At 46.4% G+C, this 12184-nt stretch overlaps 1 protein-coding gene across 3 annotated transcripts in view; it reads right to left on the bottom strand.

Moving 5' to 3' along the window:
* LOC139758548 (uncharacterized) overlaps positions 1-11877 on the bottom strand; it is a 462393-nt gene extending 450516 nt beyond the window's left edge. Inside the window, exons 1-2 of one of the 3 annotated variants that reach the window (XM_071680086.1) lie at positions 11748-11877; positions 4205-4737 (exon numbers count right to left, since the gene is read on the bottom strand). In XM_071680086.1, coding sequence (XP_071536187.1) covers positions 4205-4274 — 70 coding nt within the window. In that variant the 5' untranslated portion in view covers positions 4275-4737; positions 11748-11877. Of the gene's footprint in view, positions 1-4204; positions 4738-11578 lie in introns of all 3 variants that reach the window. The other 2 variants (XM_071680078.1, XM_071680071.1) reach the window with 2 other exon arrangements.
* Between the last annotated feature and the right edge of the window lie 307 nt (positions 11878-12184).

The raw sequence follows: 12184 nt of genomic DNA, 5'->3' as shown, positions 1-12184 counted from the left end.
ATATATATATATATATATATATATATATATATATATATATATATATATATATATATATATATATATATATTTATATATCTTTTCTTTCTTTCATACTATTTGCCATTTCCCGCATTAGCAAGGTAGCGTTAATAACAGAGGACTGGGCCTTTGAGGGAATATCCTCACCTTGCCCCCCTTCTCTGTTCCTTCTTTTGGAAAATTGAAAAAAAACGAGAGGGGAGGATTTCCAGCCACCCGCTCCCTCCCCTTTTAGTCGCCTTCTACGACACGCAGGGAATACGTGGGAAGTATTCTTTCTCCCCTATCCCCAGGGATATATATATATATATATATATATATATATATATATATATATATATATATATATATATAACCATTTTTTCTCCCCCTTCTCACTCTTCAGTCATGATTATTAATTTTTTCCATTTTTTTTTTATTTCCAGACCTGATGACCGGTATATTTTTTTTGTGTGTGTGTCTATATGTGTGTTTGTTGGTGGTGTTGTTGTTGAGTGTGTGTTTGCGGCATATCAATCGCCATCAACCTTTTTTTTTTGTTTTGTTGTTGTTGTTGTTGTTGTTGTCCCATTTTTTGTTGTGTGTGTGTCTTGACGTCAGAGCAGCTGGGATTTGTATAATGAATCCAGGTTGACTGTGAGATTATCTGTTTTACTTGACGGATTTGCTATCATGTCTGGTATAGATTGAACAATATATATATATATATATATATATATATATATATATATATATATATATATATATATATATATATATATATATTTTAACTTAGCTTTATGGAGTTAGTTTTTTGTGCCTTTGTTTGCGTCCGTATTCGTGTGTTCGTGGTATATATATATATATATATATATATATATATATATATATATATATATATATATATATACGATTTATATGTTATTGGGAGAGAGTTCTACCCCCGCGTTGCCCCCCTCGCCTCAAACTTTCACATGTCCATATCAGGTCTTGAGAGATACACATTTCCTTGGTGAGCTTGTCCTCCGTGACCCACTTCCGGTCTTCCCCCCGTGTCTGGGATAGAGAGAGAGAGAGAGAGAGAGAGAGAGAGAGAGAGAGAGAGAGAGAGGTCAGGGGTCATTCCGTTGTGGTCCTCCCCAATCTCTCACAGACCATGTGATCGGATGGGACACGTGCTTTCGCTCTCCGTCCCAACGCATATGACTTGGTGTTCTTCTTTTTCTTTTTTTTCATTTCATTTCATTTCCGTCCGTCTTTTTTTTCCTCGTCTTTTCTTTTTTTCATTTCATTTCCGTCCGTCTTTTTTCCCCGTTGTGTGAGAGTGAGGGTAGAGCGACCATGCTCGCGTCTCTTTATCTCTCTGTATCACGTTATCTTTTGTCATTTATCATTCCTGTCGTTCTTCAAGGTTCTCGCCTGTGTCGCCTACCCCTCTTTGTTTCACCTGTCCCTCCCCCAACCTCCTCTCTCTCTCTCTCTCTCTCTCTCTCTCTCTCTCTGTCTGTCTCTCTCTCTCTCTCTCTCTCTCTCTCTCTCTCTCTCTCTCTCTCTCTCTCTCTCTCTCTCTCTCTCTCTCTCTCTCTCTCCACACAAATGGTCATTCATTCTTCATCGCCTGACCCAGTTCATCCTTAGTATCGGCAATTCCACTTCAAATTTCACCCTCCTCACCTTCACTCCTCCTCCTCCTCCTCCTCGCTCCACGTTCGCTTTTCGCGGTGTTCGAACACATTTCCCTTCTCTCCGCCCGCCCCCCCCCCCCCTATACTCCCCTCTTGTTTTGGGGCCGCTGCATTATCTCGGAATGAGAGAGAGAGAGAGAGAGAGAGAGAGAGAGAGAGAGAGAGAGAGAGAGAGAGAGAGAGAGAGTGTGAAGTGACACGGTGAAATTCAACAGTTCTGAAAATGCAATACCCAACCCCCCTCCCCCCCATACTCTCTTCCTGAAACTCGCTCTTTCCTGCAGATGAATACATCGAAACGCTGTATATATATATATTTCTTTTTTTACCCCATTCCCCCCCCATACCCTTCAATAACACAGAGCAAGGTGAGGCATCACCAAAATAACCATTTTACCTGGAAACCACTCGCCCCCAACCCCCCTTTTGGAACCCTCCCCCTTCACACACACACACACACACACACTTGATGAATATATCATCATCATCATCTTCCTCTTCCTCCCTTAAAGCTGCTGGTGTTGGGCACAGTGATGAGCACTCCAGCCACGTCTGTGCCTCTTAGTTTGCCCCCGAAGTGGAAGACAGCTCTTCTTCTTCCCCCTCCCCTCCCCCCTTCCCCCTCGATTTCCCCCATCTCTCCAAGAGGCACATCTGCCTTGCCATCTCTCCACCACACACTCTATACCCTGTTCATCCACCACACCACATCACACCCCTTTTCCTTTCAGTCCTCGGGGATATATATACCTTTCCTCTCTCTCTCTCTCTCTGTTCCACAGGTATCCTTTCGGCCAGTGTTCTCATGTGTCCCAGCTTTCCGCTCCCCCACTCCCCTCCTCCCTCACTCCCCCACGAAGACCTGGACCCAGGGTACGCGCCCGGCCGGTGCTTCCTGTAGTTTCTGTGTGTATGGCGAAAGGACCCACACACACACACGAGGATGGACCGTTACAATACTGTCCACTTCTTTCCGCGAGCTGTGGGTTGGGGGAGGGGAGGGATTACCTCTCTCTCTCTCTCTCTCTCTCTCTCTCTCTCTCTCTCTCTCTCTCTCTCTCTCTCTCTCTCTCTCTCTCTCTCTCTCCTATCGTGTACCAATCCCACCTTTCCCCCCAGCATTTCTCACCCGTAAGACTCAGGCCTGCAGTCACGTGGACGAGGCCAGTCAGTCTATTCCACATACCCTTTTCCGTCATAATCATTACCCTCCCCCTTTCCCATCTGGGAGGGCCTGAACTGGGACGTGTTTTGAACAGGCCATATTGGTCACCGTACCAAAAGGACATTGACATGCATGTGACACCCCCTCACACCAACCCCCCCCCACAAGTTTACGCCAGGTACGCCATCCATCGGGCCAGCCGGCCCACAAATGGCGAGGATGAACTGCTAGATTCGCGCCTATAACCCGGCCCACAAATCGAACCTGGGGTCTGCTTTTATCAGTGGGTCGCAACGCTAACCACTGCGCTATGGAGGCGTTTCGTGTGTGTGTGTGTGTGTGTGTGTGCGTGTGTGTGTGTGATTACAATTTCAGTGTTACAAGGAGAGAGTTTTACACTCGTGTTGCCTCGTCTCTTAATCTTGTTTATGTATACCATGAATGTGTGTGTGTGTGTATGTGTGTGTGTGTGTGTGTGTGTGTGTGTGTGTGTGTGTATGTGTGTGTGTGTGTGTGTGTATGTGTGTGTGTGTGTGTGTGTGTGTGTGTGTGTACGTGCGTGTGAATGTGCCTATTCCCCCCCCCCTCTCTCCCTCCTCACTACCACTGAGATCATACATATCATAATTGTACATTTCGTGGTCAGTATTTTCCTGGAATACATATAGATATCTTCAGTGGCTTCTTTATCGTTCATTTCTCCTTGCTTGACTTTATATATATATATATATATATATATATATATATATATATATATATATATATATATATATATATATATACAGAGATCTGCCCACACGAAGAAGCTAGCACATATAATGCTATAGTGCAATATATATATATATATATATATATATATATATATATATATATATATATATATATATATATATATATATACATATATATATATATATATATATATATATATATATATATATATATATATATATATATATATATACATATATATATATATATGTGTACATATATATATGTATATATATATATATATATATATATATATATATATATATATATATATATATATATATATATAGATATATATATATATATATATATATATATATATATATATATATATATATATATATATATATATATATATATATATAGGTATATATATAATATATATATATATATATATATATATATATATATATATATATATATATATATATATATATAACAAAGAATTTCTTTCGCTTCTTGGTATAATTCCTACACACACACACACACACACACACACACACACACACACACACACAACATAGAAAACGAGATAAACATGAGAGGAAAACGGACGTGACAGATGTTGTCATGTTGCACTTACCATCTTGAGGTGTGAGGAAGAGCACCATCAGGGCCAGTAGGGTCGGGCGGGGTGCCTTGTAGGCGTGCATGGTGGAGACTGGCTGGCGCTCGGACCCGCTGGCTCACACGCCCGCTGGCTCACACCACGCCCATCGTAAGAGGCCGGGGGAGAGGCCACTTCGCGAGAGACCGCGCCAGGAGGTCCTCCTCGCTTCAAGGAACCCAAGGCGGCCTCTCTCTCTCTCTCTCTCTCTCTCTCTAAGCTTGATGGCGCGGTCACTCAGCTTGATTAGCTGCTTCCCCACAGCTTATGTCTACCCGTCACTTAAGCTTTGACACACAGTGTTTAGTCCAGTGCTTTGTGATCTGTTGTTACTAGGGTCAGCTTGATCTAGTGGTCCCACACTTTTGGATCCGTTGTTTTGTCCTCCCAGCTTGATCAGCTTGTTGCTTAGCTTGATCTAGTGGTCCCACAGGTTTTTTTTTTTTTCTGGTGTGCAAGATTAAGCTTCAGCAATTCGTCACTGTTTTAAACTGTCACTTTCACTGGCGCTGTTGGATGAGACTCTTTCCGTCACTAACTGATGAAACTTCTTTCATCACTAGCTAATGAAACTTCATTCGTCACTAGCTAACGAAACTTCTTTCATCACTAGCTAATGAAACTTCATTCGTCACTAGCTAATGAAACTTCATTCGTCACTAGCTAATGAAACTTCATTCGCCACTAGCTAATGAAACTTCATTCGCCACTAGCTAATGAAACTTCTTTCATCACTAGCTAATGAAACTTCTTTCATCAGCAGCACAAGCTAATCAAACTCCTTTCACTACTAGCACTAGCTAAAAAAATTTCTTTCATCAGTAGCAATAGCAAATGAAACATCCTTCGTCACTAACACAAGCGAATAAAACTTCCTTCGTCACTAGCACTAGCTAATGAAACTTTTTCGTCAGTAGCACTCTCTAATAAAACTTATTTCATCACTAGCTATTGAAACTTCTTTCGTCATCATCACTAGCTAATGAAGCTTCTGTCTTCACTACCGCTGTAAATAATAGCACTTGCTAATGATCCTGCTTTCCTCACTAGAACTACTTAATGAAACGATTCCTGTAAATAGCACTAAGGAAACTTCTTTCACCACTAGCACAACCTAGTGAAACTTTCTGTCACTGCCACTATCTATTGAAACAATTCCTGTAGATATCACTAGTTAAGGGAATATTTCCTTATACAGGACTAGCTAGGGAAAAATATTCTAATGAATAGTACTAGGAGATGAAACTATTCCTGTAAATAGTACTAGGAGTTGAAACTATTCCTGTAAATAGCACTAGCGAGGGAAGCTTTTAGTTTAGATAGCAATAGCTAAAGAAACTATTCCTATAAATAGTAAAAGCTAAGGAAAGCAATCCTGTAAAGAGCATTGGCAAATAAGACTATTCCTGTAAATAGCACTAGCAAAGGAAGCTATTCCTATTTATAGCACAATCAAAACCATTCCCCTAGATAGCACAAGCTAATGAAAATATTCCTGTAAATAGCACTGGCTAAGGAGGCCGTTCCTATAAAGTCTTAGCAAAGGAAACTATTCCTATAAATAGCACAAGCTTGGTAAGGGAACTATTCCTGTAAATAGCACTAGCTAAGGGAACTCTCCCTATGAATAGCACTAGGTAAGGAAATTATTCCTGTATATAGCACTAGGTAAGGAAACTATTCCTGTTAATAGCACTATCTAAGGGAACTCTCCCTATGAATAGCACTAGGTAAGGAAATTATTCCTGTAAATAGCACTAGGTAAGGAAACTATTCCTGTAAATAGCACTAGGTAAGGAAATTATTCCTGTAGATAGCACTAGGTAAGGAAACTATTCCTGTTAATAGCACTAGGTAAGGAAACTATTCCTGTTAATAGCACTAGCTAAGGGAACTCTCCCTATGAATAGCACTAGGTAAGGAAATTATTCCTGTAAATAGCACTAGGTAAGGAAACTATTCCTGTAAATAGCACTAGGTAAGGAAACTATTCCTGTAAATAGCACTAGGTAAGGAAACTATTCCTGTAAATAGCACTAGGTAAGGAAACTACTCCTGTAAATAGCACTAGGTAAGGAAACTATTCCTGTAAATAGCACTAGGTAAGGAAACTATTCCTGTAAATAGCACTAGGTAAGGAAACCATTCCTATAAATAGCACTAAGTAAGGAAACCATTCCTATAGATAGCACTATGTAAGGAAATTATTCCTATAAATAGCACTAGCTAAGGAAGCTGTTCCTATAAATAGCACTAGGCAAGGAAACTATTCCTGTACATAGCACTAGGTAAGAAAACTATTCCTATGAATAGCACTAGCTAAGGAAATATTCTATCTAAAACCACGAGACGAGGAAAACTATTTCCATCGCTGGTGTATGTAATATTTGCATCGGTCTCTCTTTAAAAGAAAAATAAATAAGTATCAAGCACAGAGAAAAATAATGTTCTTTTCCGTTCACTTCGGGAGATGTTCTGTATTGTTCACCATGTGTTCAGCGGCACGGTGATAACAACATTAAATACATCGGTCCACAAGCGCTCAGCGGTTGGAGAAGGAGGGATGGGTCAGAGGCTGGCAATTAAGAACTTAGTTAGTTAAGAACTAGGACGATCAACTAACTCCATGACCAGTTAAGAGTCGAACTAGGACGATCAACTAACTCCATGGCCAGTTAGAATCGAACTAGGACGATCAACTAACTCCAGGACCAGTTAGAGTCGAACTAGGACGATCAACTAACTCCAGTTAAGAGTCGAACTAGGACGATCAACTAACTCCATGACCAGTTAGAGTCGAACTAGGACGATCAGCTAACTCCAGTTAAGAGTCGAACTAGGACGATCAACTAACTCCAGGACCAGTTAGAATCGCCTTCCTTTGCGTTGGTCTGTGTGATCCTCGCGCTATTTAGCCACCCTGCAATAAATCATGTTAATGACCCATTTTTCAACCAACAAATATTTTTGTTTTTGTTTCTTTTTGTTGTTGTTGCTTTGTTTTTTTGTTTTTTTTGCACTTTTCTTACACTGTCAGGTCATGAGACTCGCTGTTCATACTGGCCGCCAATGTTTGGTGAAGGTGAGGGTTTAAAAAAGAGATGATGATGATACATTTCATCTCCTGCAACATTGTGGTTGATCATGTATCTTCTTCTTGTGTGTCTGTTGCATGGGATGTTCGTCTGGCCTCGACCCATGTGTTGCAGGGAGAGCCGTCGTCTAACTTCAGCTTATGTGTTGCAGGGAGGGCCATTGCCTGACTCTAGGCTATGTGTTGCAGGGAGAGCCGTCGTCTAACGTCGGCCTATGTGTTGCAGGGAGAGCCATTGCCTGACCTTAGCCCATGTGTTGCAGGGAGAGCTATTGCCTGACTCTAGCCAATGTGTTACAAGGACAGCCATTGTCAGAGCCCGACTCGTGTGTTGCAAGGACAGTCATTGTCAGAGCCCGACTCGTGTGTTGCAAGGACAGCCATTGTCAGAACCCGACTCGTGTGTGTTGCAAGGACAGCTTTTGTCAGAGCTCGACTCGTGTTTGCAAGGACAACCATTATCAGAGCCCGACTCGTGTGTGTTGCAAGGACAGCTTTTGTCAGAGCTCAACTCGTGTGTGTTGCAAGGACAGCCATTGTGAGAGCTCGACTCGTGTGTTGCAAGGACAGCCATTGTCAGAGCCCGATTCGTGTGTTGCAAGGACAGCCATTGTCAGAGCTCGACTCGTGTGTGTTGCAAGGACAGCCATTGTCAGAGCCCGACTCGTGTGTGTTGCAAGGACAGCCATTGTCAGAGCCCGACTCATGTGTTGCAAGGACAGCCATTGTCAGTCCCCGACTCATGTGTGTTGCAAGGACAGCTTTTGTCAGAGCCCGACTCATGTGCGTTGCAAGGACAACCATTGTCAGAGCCCGACTCGTGTGTGTTGCGGGGACAGCTGTTGTCTGACCTCGAGGCTGGTGTTGCAGGGACAGCCGTGGCCAAGTAAAATGGCTTCATTAGGAGCTTTGAAAAGAAGACGTCTTCATCCGGTATGCAACCCTGACTTATTGAGGCGTGGGTGATTGCTAATTCAGACACGTGATATGTTAATTAGTGGGCCTCCTGGGTTGATGCTTGGGCAAGCAGACAGGAAAGGAGAGGAATGGACAGGGAAAGGGGTAAAGAGCAGGGAATGATGAAGGCACGAAGGGAGGAAAGAGGGAATGGAACCCTCAAAAACTATTGTGGAAGAAGGAAAGACAAGGAGGGTGCCACTGGCGAAGGCAAGCGAGCAGAGAAGAAGGAATGAAGGAAGGGGAAGTAAGTGGGGAGTGAAAGCAGCCGCTGATCTTTCAGAGATGAAGGAAGCAGTGGAGTGGGTCCCATGCAAGCAGGCAAGCAGAGGAGGGCGAGAGACACTCCAGCAGGCAAGCAGGGAAGAAAGCAGCCACTTAAGCAGACAAGCAGGGAATGCGTTAGGAGGCCAAGCAGAAGCAGAGGTTCTGAGCGGGGGGGGGGGGGGCGAAGTGCTCGTGGGACTAGCAGGGAGGGGGAGTAGGCCAGCAGGAGGGAGAAAACCCAGCAGGAGGGAGGAAGGGAAGGAGCCAGCCTGGAGGGAAGGGACGAAGGGAGCCAGCCTGGAGGGAAGGGATGGAGGGAGCCAGCCTGGAGGGAAGGGATGGAGGGAGCCAGGCCTGGAGGGAAGGGACGAAGGGAGCCAGCCTGGAGGGAAGGGATGGAGGGAGCCAGCTCGGAGGGAAGGATCCAGCCTGGAGGGTGGAGAGGAGGGAGGGAGCCCGCCTAAGGTTTGGTGGGAAGGAGAGAGCCTGGAGGGCGGGGAGGGAGGGAGGGAACCTGGAGGTCAGAGTGGGAGGGAGCCAACCTGGAGGGGGTGGGGGGAGGTAGCCTGAAAGACGAGGAGGACAGGGAGGAGGGAAACTAGCCTGGAGGGCAGGGAAGGAGGGACTCAGCGTGGAGGACAGGGATGGAGGGAGTCAGCCTGGAGAGCAGGGAGAGAGGGTGCCAGCCTATAGAATGCAGGGTGGAAGAAAGCCTACTGGAGGGCAGGGAGGGAGCCTCGAGGGGAGGAAGGGAGGGAACCTCGAGGGGAGGGCAGGGAGGGAGCCTCGAGGGGAGGAAGGGAGGGAGCCTCGAGGGGAGGGAGCCGGAGGGCCTCTGTCCCATGGCATAATCACATGCATGGCCCAGTTGGCCGGCCAGCCTGGCAACGCTGCAGCGAAATTGAATGAAATATTGTCCATCACCAAGACCACGGGGACTGGCAACACTGCTGCGACCCGGGGCTGTACTCTCCCCCAGGACGACCCTGCTGGGTCCTGGGGTTATATTCCCCCAGGACAACCCTGCTGGGTCCTGGGGTTATATTCCCCCAGGACAACCCTGCTGGGTCCTGGGGCTATGCTCCCCCAGGACAACCCTGCTTGGTCCTGGGGATGCATTTCCCCCATGGCAACACTGCTGTTCTGGGGTTATATTTCCCCCAGGGTAACACTTCTGTCCTGGGGTTATATTTCCCCCAGGGCAACACTGCTGTCCTGGGGTTATATTTCCCCCAGGGTAACACTTCTGTCCTGGGGTTATATTTCCCCCAGGGCAACACTGCTGTCCTGGGGTTATATTTCCCCCAGGACAACGCTGCTGTTCTGGGGTTATATTTCCCCCAGGGTAACACTGCTGTCCTGGGGTTATATTTCCCCCAGGGTAACACTTCTGTCCTGGGGTTATATTTCCCCCAGGACAACACTGCTGTTCTGGGGTTATATTCCCCCAGGGCAGCACTGCTGTTCTGGGGTTATATTTCCCCCAGGGCAACGCTGCTGTTCTGGGGTTATATTTCCCCCAGGGCAGCACTGCTGTTCTGGGGTTATATTTCCCCCAGGGCAGCACTGCTGTTCTGGGGTTATATTCCCCCAGGGCAGCACTGCTGTTCTGGGGTTATATTTCCCCCAGGGCAACGCTGCTGTCCTGGGGTTATATTTCCCCCAGGGCAGCACTGCTGTTCTGGGGTTATATTCCCCCAGGGCAGCACTGCTGTTCTGGGGTTATATTTCCCCAGGGCAGCACTGCTGTTCTGGGGTTATATTTCCCCCAGGGCAACGCTGCTGTTCTGGGGTTATATTTCCCCCAGGGTAACACTGCTGTCCTGGGGTTATATTTCCCCCAGGGTAACACTTCTGTCCTGGGGTTATATTTCCCCCAGGACAACACTGCTGTTCTGGGGTTATATTCCCCCAGGGCAGCACTGCTGTTCTGGGGTTATATTTCCCCCAGGGCAACGCTGCTGTTCTGGGGTTATATTTCCCCCAGGGCAACGCTGCTGTTCTGGGGTTATATTCCCCCAGGACAACGCTTGTCCTGGGGCTATATTTCCCCCAGGGTAACACTGCTGTACTGGATTTATATTCCCCCAGGACAACACTGCTATCCTGGGTTTATATTTCCCCCAGGGCAACGCTGCTGTCCTGGGGTTATATTTCCCCAAGGCAACACCGCTGTACCCTGTAGTCATACTCTCCTACAGGCAACACTGCTGGGACCTGGAAGTATACTCCCCCTGGGCAACACTGCTGGGTTGTGGGGTTACAGTCTCCCCCTGGGCAATACCGCTGGGTGCTGGGATTATATCCTCCCCGGGGCAAACGTGCTGGGTCCTGGGGTTACATTCTCCCCCAGGGCAGCACTGGTGGGTTGCTAGGATTATATCCTCCCCCGGGTCAAACGTGCTGGGTCCTGGGATTGTCCGTTCCTAGGGCAATACTGCTGTGATCTGAGGTTATACTTTTTTTTCTCAGGGCAATACCTCTGTGCCCTAGGGACAGCGCTGCTTGGACCTGGGTTTATACTATTCATTCAGGGCGACAGTGCAGGGACCTAGGGCTGGTAATGTGCCCTGAGGTAACACCCTCCCCCAGGGTATGCTCTCTATCACAACACTTATGCCCTGCAGGTTGTAATGCATCTTGAGCAATATCCTTTCAAGGGTACTATATATATGTCTATCTATCTATCTATCTGTCTATATCTATATGTATATATATATATATATATATATATATATATATATATATATATATATATATATATATATTTATATATATATATATGTATGTATATATTCGATTGCCGTTTGACGCTTTCCCTGCAACTGAGGGTAGCGCAGCCTTTGAACTGTAGTAGATCTTGGATGGGAAGTCCAGGTGAAATAGCCCCGACGCCCGTTAGATGGTGAGGGTCCTGTGGTCGATATATATATATATATATATATATATATATATGGTTAGATGTAGCGACACTGATCACTCGTGTTTGGCCTCCTCACTCGCGCATCGTCACTTTATATATCATCACATACCGACACTTCGTGTTTTTGCGAGTCCAGTTCTGGCTCTATATAGTCCAGCAGAGCTCTGTTATAATCCAGTGGCGGCTCTTTTAATCCAGGGAGGGGAGTTGTGGGGGGGCGCGGAGGCTCTAAGGCTGGACAGCGTCTCCCCACACGACTGTTGTACCCGGTCACGAACGAGCGGTGGAGGAGCGGCGCCTCGGAAGCGTGTGTCGGGGTGGGCCGCTGAGCAGGTCAGGAGCTCGGGGCTGGTGGTGGGGTGGGTTGGTGACGCGTGCGCGACGTTCACACCGTGGCTGCCAGGGGCCGACTGAGTCTCGCCCGCTGCCTGGACCCCCACCATCACCACCGCCGCCGTCGCCCCCAGTGCTCATGCGCCGCTCCGTCCCCCACCAACCTCCTCCTCCTCCTCCTCATCCTCTTCCTCCTCCTCCTCCTCCTCGTCCTCCACCACCACCTCCTCCTCTTCCTTCGGCCGCTGGTACCAGCCAGCCTCGCGCGCCTCTCTCAATCTCTTCCCGGCCAGGCCGCCGTCGGCCCGCATCAGGAGGTCTCTCTCTCTCTCTCTCTCTCTCTCTCTCTCTCTCTCTCTCTCTCTCTCTCTCTCTCTCTCTC

The sequence above is a fragment of the Panulirus ornatus genome, chromosome 2, assembly GCF_036320965.1.
Source record: "Panulirus ornatus isolate Po-2019 chromosome 2, ASM3632096v1, whole genome shotgun sequence".
Classification (NCBI taxonomy): domain Eukaryota; kingdom Metazoa; phylum Arthropoda; class Malacostraca; order Decapoda; family Palinuridae; genus Panulirus; species Panulirus ornatus.
The sequence above is the reverse complement of the archived record's forward strand: the minus strand, read 5'-3'. Positions and strand labels throughout refer to the sequence as shown.